Genomic DNA, 6,264 nt, shown 5'->3' on the forward strand with positions numbered 1-6,264 from the left:
TGTAAAAAAATAAATAAATAAATATATATATATATATATATATATATATATATATATATATATATATATATATATATATATATATATATATATATAATATTATTATTATTATTATTATTATTATTATTATTTATTTATTTTGTGATGCTAATTTCATCATTAGTCCAGTGTTCAGTGTCAAAAGATATATCCTTTAGAAATATATATATATATTTTATATGCTTAATACTTTTGTGGAAACCATGATTACCTTTCTTTAGAATTCGGAGGAAGAGTCTTTTTGAATGATTCATAAAAGCATCAGCTCACACGAGTCATTTGTTCACGAATCAGATTCTATCGCTCATTCTGTGTGAATGTTCATTGTGCCGGTTCACTGTCATTTTATCTCACCAAATTAAATTAAGACTGCAAACTCACATTCACAACTACGGTAAAATGTCTTTATTTTGTAAATGGTTCTAGTGATTCAGCTTTGCTTAAAAATGGTGCAGGAAACATTGTGTTACATTATGACAAGATGTTTTTGCCCTGATGACATTTATTCATTTGTGACGAATAATCTTTGAATTTTTTTGAGTTTAAATTACATTTGACTTAACTTTTTCTGTTTAACTTTCCACATGGTTATTTATTAATTAAATTACAAGCCAAAATTTATCTTTTTTCTCTCTCTCTCTTTCTCTCTCCAGAGGAGGATTGTGTCAACTGCACAGAAGAGTGTCGAGTGCTCGGTCACTCTGACCGTTGTTGGATGCCCCAGTTTACCACAGGAGCCGGAGGAGCGGGAACTCCCCAAGGCGAGGGCTCGGACTACCGCACCAACCTCTTCGTACCAGCAGGCATGGAGGCAGTCGCAGTGGAGACCGAAACTTATGAGACGGTTTGCAACCCCAATGGCAAAAAAACTTTCTGCACATTCGGAAAGGAGCGTCGGGACCACACCATCCTCGTGGCAAATGTTAAACCCTACCTAAAGACCAAACGTGCCCTCAGCCCTCTCTTGCAGGAGGTCCCGTCTGCCTCATGTAGCCCCACCAAAGGCTGCAATACTGGTTCCCCATGCTCTTCGGCCAAAGGTATGGGTGACGGAGCTGAAAGCAAGCCCAGCACCAGCCACTACGGACCCCCAGATGGACAGTACATCTCCCCAAACAAGCAGAACAGAGAGCAGGGCTACTCCACGCTGCCTCACTCCGACCCCGTAGCCAAAGTCCTGGCCGCAGCACGTTCACGAATCAGCCAGGAGACGGCGGTGGAAATGGACAGCGTTTTGGAGCAAGGCAGAGGAGAGATGGGCCGTGGAACCATGGACGCAGACCAGGTGGTCAGAGATATCGACAAACTGCTGCAGGATTGTCGGGGAAATGAAAACTCCCCCGTCAGAAAGTAGAAAAAACTTTGCTAGCATAATAAACTACACTGGAGGAAACATGGACCAAGTTGAGGCGCTCTCCGAGAGAGTGTGGCTGGAGCAGATGAGGACGTTTTGCGAGGACAAAAAAAAAAACATGTGTACGTTGTGAAGATCTTGACGAGTAAACATAGGGAGCAAAAGAACAGTTTGCTTTCGTTCATTTGGACGCTGTGTTGTGTTTGTTTGTGGCAAGGGAATTTCTTCGGAGTTGCAGAAGTTGCTGCTTCTGGCTTCTTGTGAGCTTTTTCTTCTTCTTCAAGTGCCCACCAGCTTCAAACTCTTTCTTACAGTGACGTCTTTATGTCACTGAACCACAGATGGAGCGTCCCACCCTTCCCCTACAGGGAATTTTGTAGGAGAAGGGATGGACGAAAATGGTTTGTTTTGACAATCGCAAGTCAAAAGGGTTTGGGGTGCATCGGATGCCCCAGAATGGTTGGACCACACCAAGACAAAGACACTCTCTTTAACTTTTATTGGCTTTGTAATATCAGCATAAGTACAAATGATATCAGCAAACTCTGAGGGTGTGTGGGGCCATGAATTTTTAGGGCGGGTGGGGAGGGTTGATTATGAAATGTAACCATTCTTCACCTGTCATTTTTAATCATGTGTATACTGTGCCCTCCCCCATGTATACGTACATATGGAACATTCCAGAACGGTGAACCTGTTACTCTTGCTCACTTATTGGTCCTCTGTGATCATCTGTCTTCAGCTTTTCACTACTTTTAAAGTGACTCTCCACGTGTCTGACGTTAAGTTATAACAGTCACTCTCTTGTATATTAGGGACAATTTTCTTCAACTGTGAAAAGATATATCTATATATATACATATAGATTAATATATATATATAAATATATGAACTTATGTATATTGTCCAGATAACAATGAAAATATTTATACATTTTGTAAAAAAAAAAAGCAAAAAAAAAAACAAAGGTGGGGGGAAAAAACAATCTTAACCCCTTTGCGTGCAAGCATCGCTGACGGCCCCAGTTTATTATTGTTTCACTTTCACAGCACATTAAACATCACTGTCTTACTTCATCTGGACAAACTGTGCATCAATGGAAAGTTTAAAGACTCTAGCTTCGATATTTGACCAATATTTTGATAAAACATTGTTGCAGTGACAGATATTTAGTGATTTATGTCAGGAGTGCAAAATAATAAATCCGTATTATGCCACATTTTGAATAGAAATTCACAACTCACTTATATTCAGTCACGTCAAAAGCGGTTTATTTGTGTTCACATAGACTCACTGAACAGCGTCAATAAGGATTTACAGACCAAAGATGCATATCTGCGGAGATATATGGATATATTTACTGATGTTTACTTCATATTTCTTCAGACAGAATCGTAATTTCTATTCATTTTCCACGGATTTACGCGATCAGATGATAAACAGCCTCTCCCAGCGATCTGTGTGTGCGTGCAGTAGTCACAGCTTGTGCGGTGTGTGACTCAGACTCTGATTGGGTCTTTCAAACGTCAATCTTAGAGTTTCATATCTGGACACCGCCCCATCGTGTCACATGCTTCCTGCACACTTCCTGGTAGTTATCTGGCCAAAACAACACTGAAACACCTCTGTACACACAAAATATCCGAATAATAAACCCGCGATTACGATAGTAAAGCTTGGTATGAGAATTTCTTGAGATCTGGGGCGTTTTTATAAAAAAAATCGAAAATGTACATCGGAAATGCTAACTTGTGCAGCGATGAAAAAGGCTACAAATAACATATTTTTACAACAGTAAACGACCAAATTCCGCCCCTGATCGCTAAAGGAAGTTATTATAAACACTCGATCGGGGTTTAAAGTGAGTTTTGAGTAAAAGTGTACTAATAATTTCATAAATTATCAGATGTAGCTTGATGCTAACGTTAGCACCAATGCTACTAATAGCAGGTGCTTTTCTTCTTCATAATGCATTTTTGTCTCAATAATTCACGTAAGGTCGTAAGAAAATGTTTTGTTGTATTTTTATAGTAAGACTTTTGATAAATAAGGGCTAAATGCAAAGAGAGACTGAAGTGAGATCGCTGCTTTGTGTCTTTGTAAAGCCTGAAAAACCACAATCAAGGCTAATAAAGGTGGAATAAAAACAAAAGAATAATGATAAAAGAATAATGCGGATAATGTGTCATACTTGGCGGAGGTGTGAAAGAACCGTTTGGTGAGAACAATACAATCATGATTCGGGCAGTTTTCAACAGTGAAACATACACAAAGAGCACAGGAATGTTTACATGTGAGATCTTACAGAGATGACAAGGGCCATAAATCAATCTGATTAGCCTTCTCTAAAAACACACATGACATGGCCTTAGAAAATATTTCATAAAATTCACAGTTTTACAGATTCGATTATGAAATTTTTTATGAAGTCTTGGAAGACTTGTGGCCTTAGCTACACTGTGTTTTCAAACTCATTTCCTACATCAACATTTTTTTAAATACATTTAAAACATATGTTTTTAATATTTTTATTTTTGTTTTTATGTTTGAGCTTATATATCTCTATTATCATAACAGTCTGAGTGATTCTGATTCCTGAACAGTAAACTTTAAAGTGTCAGCTTTGTGAACAAAGGTTGATTATGTATCTAGTCAGAAAGAATCATGAGCAGAAACCTTTTTATTTTGGGTATGTAATTTCGGTCTCCATGCCAAAAAAGGGGGGTTACTAGTAAGGGGTTAAACAATAGGGTGTGCACAGGATGAAAACGCAGTTGAAAATATTTATGAAACTGTTTCGATTCCAGAAAAACAATACATTAACAACAAAATAAAATAAAAAATGTCCCTTCACATTGTCACTTATACACAATACCATTTAATGTGCAAAATGTATCCAATTTAATGTGTTTACATCAAAACAACATTTTTATTGATTTTTTTCTGCCGTTTCTGTGCATTTGAGCCAAATTGTTACGTGTAAAAGAGCTATATTGTGTATTTTATTAAATTAATATATGGTTGTGTTGTAATATACATGGGCTTATATTGTACTTGGCAACTGATGCCTTAGCAGTCGTCAAACTCTATGAGTTTAATTTCCATTGAGTTTCATTCTTGGTTCACTCTTGCGCTCTCGCTTTCTGCTTCGCTGCTGTGCGTTTGGACAGGTTATGTTGTTTTAAACACGTGTTGGAAAAGACTGCTTATGTGCAACAGCAACTTGTTTTTGTCTACAAGATACAAAACTAAAAACAGCCACACATGACTACAGTTTGCGTAGTTTTTTGCAATACAAAGACTGTTTTATGGGCAGCTAATTTCACGAAAATGGTCATTGTTTGGGTTAATTGAAGGTTTTGTTTTTTTCTCTCCAGCCTTCTAACTCTATATATGATTTGATGAGCAGCAGCAGCAAATCCTTTGTGAACGTTTAGTGGTGCCGTCTATTCTCTTTAAGGTCATTTGTACTTCAGAGGGTCGGAATGATTTGGGAAAAGAACATGCTGTTTCATGAAACAAATCAGAAGTCATGAATTTAGTTTATCATATTTTCTATTCTTTCTATCAATGCATAAAACCTGCCACAAAAAAATATATATATATATTTTGCTATGACTTCTATGCTGTTCCAAAAACTAGTGAGTTGCCTCACCGCCTCTGTTCTCAATTAAGTTTAATACAAGAGAAACAAACCAATTTCACATATCAATATGCATATCAACACTTAAAAGTATTAAAAGTTAATTACAGAATTATAGAATAAACATTTGTCACCTGACATTTTGGATATATTTGTATATATATATATATATATATATATATATATATATATATATATATATATATATATATATATATTTCACTGAATTTGTTTCAATGCATTATTCAGTGTTTCATACTTGCTGCCTTTGAATATGACCCAAAACGAAGAGAACATAATTAAACATGGCTTTTGCAACAACCTATGCATCAGCAGCATAAATGTTCCCGTTGAGGAAGCTCGCCAGATTTTTTCGGAACGCTTTTGTGTTTTCTATGTCAAATGGAGCTCAGTTTTAGCAGTTTTGGTATCGCAATCTATCCATCCAGTTCAGCTTCTAATGCTCATAATGACCTTGTGCACTCTGCTCACATCATGGAATATGAGAATATAAACAATGAATATATGAATACATATATATGTCTATGTATTTGTGTTATTAGAACGGTACCCTGCCCACACAGTGTACTTTGGGATTTGTACTATTCCCAGGCACAGCAATTTAATGAAAAAGCACTCCTCATAAATGAACTCCAGTTTTATGTTATGTTTCTAAAAGTTTTGCCGCATTGTGACTAAAATGAGCTGCCACGATCACAAAAGAAACAGGAAGACAAAAAACCAAGGGGAAGAAAATCATGCTCAAGATCGGCTATTTATGTCATCAGAAGGCGTTGCCCGCGGTGTGCGTTAAACACAGGTCGACCTGCACATCGACCTCTGGGAGCGGGAAAAGAAACTTCTCTCATCTTCTGTAAAGACACAAACGTGTCTGTTCCATTATTTATTTATTTGTTGGCTTGTTTATTTATTTATATATTTATTCATTCTACCCCGTGCATCTGTTTTCCTGTATCAAAGGATGTACTCCTAGACTTTCCTAGTTTCATTCTTTATTTTTCTGCACAGTGGGTTTATCAGTACCCGGGAAAAAGAGAAGCAGTTTGTTGTGAGAAAGTGAAAGAGAAGCACTGTGTTCATTTCTAAATGAGGATTTTTTATATATTTTTCAAACATAGTGATGAGTTTGACATGCCAACGCACTTGACACGACCGCAACAAATAACAATACACAGCACAGCGGCTGCATCTCAGATCTCGCAGTGGT

At 37.0% G+C, this 6,264-nt stretch overlaps 1 protein-coding gene across 1 annotated transcript in view; it reads left to right on the plus strand.

Annotated features, from left to right (window-relative positions):
- LOC128022194 (protocadherin-17) overlaps positions 1-4,429 on the plus strand; it is a 61,545-nt gene extending 57,116 nt beyond the window's left edge. The window contains exon 5 of the mRNA XM_052609502.1: positions 693-4,429. Within this exon, the coding sequence (XP_052465462.1) occupies positions 693-1,393 (701 nt within the window). The 3' untranslated portion in view covers positions 1,394-4,429. The remainder of the gene's footprint in view (positions 1-692) is intronic.
- The last annotated feature ends 1,835 nt before the right edge of the window (positions 4,430-6,264 follow it).

The sequence above is a fragment of the Carassius gibelio genome, chromosome A11 (assembly GCF_023724105.1).
Source record: "Carassius gibelio isolate Cgi1373 ecotype wild population from Czech Republic chromosome A11, carGib1.2-hapl.c, whole genome shotgun sequence".
Taxonomy (NCBI): domain Eukaryota; kingdom Metazoa; phylum Chordata; class Actinopteri; order Cypriniformes; family Cyprinidae; genus Carassius; species Carassius gibelio.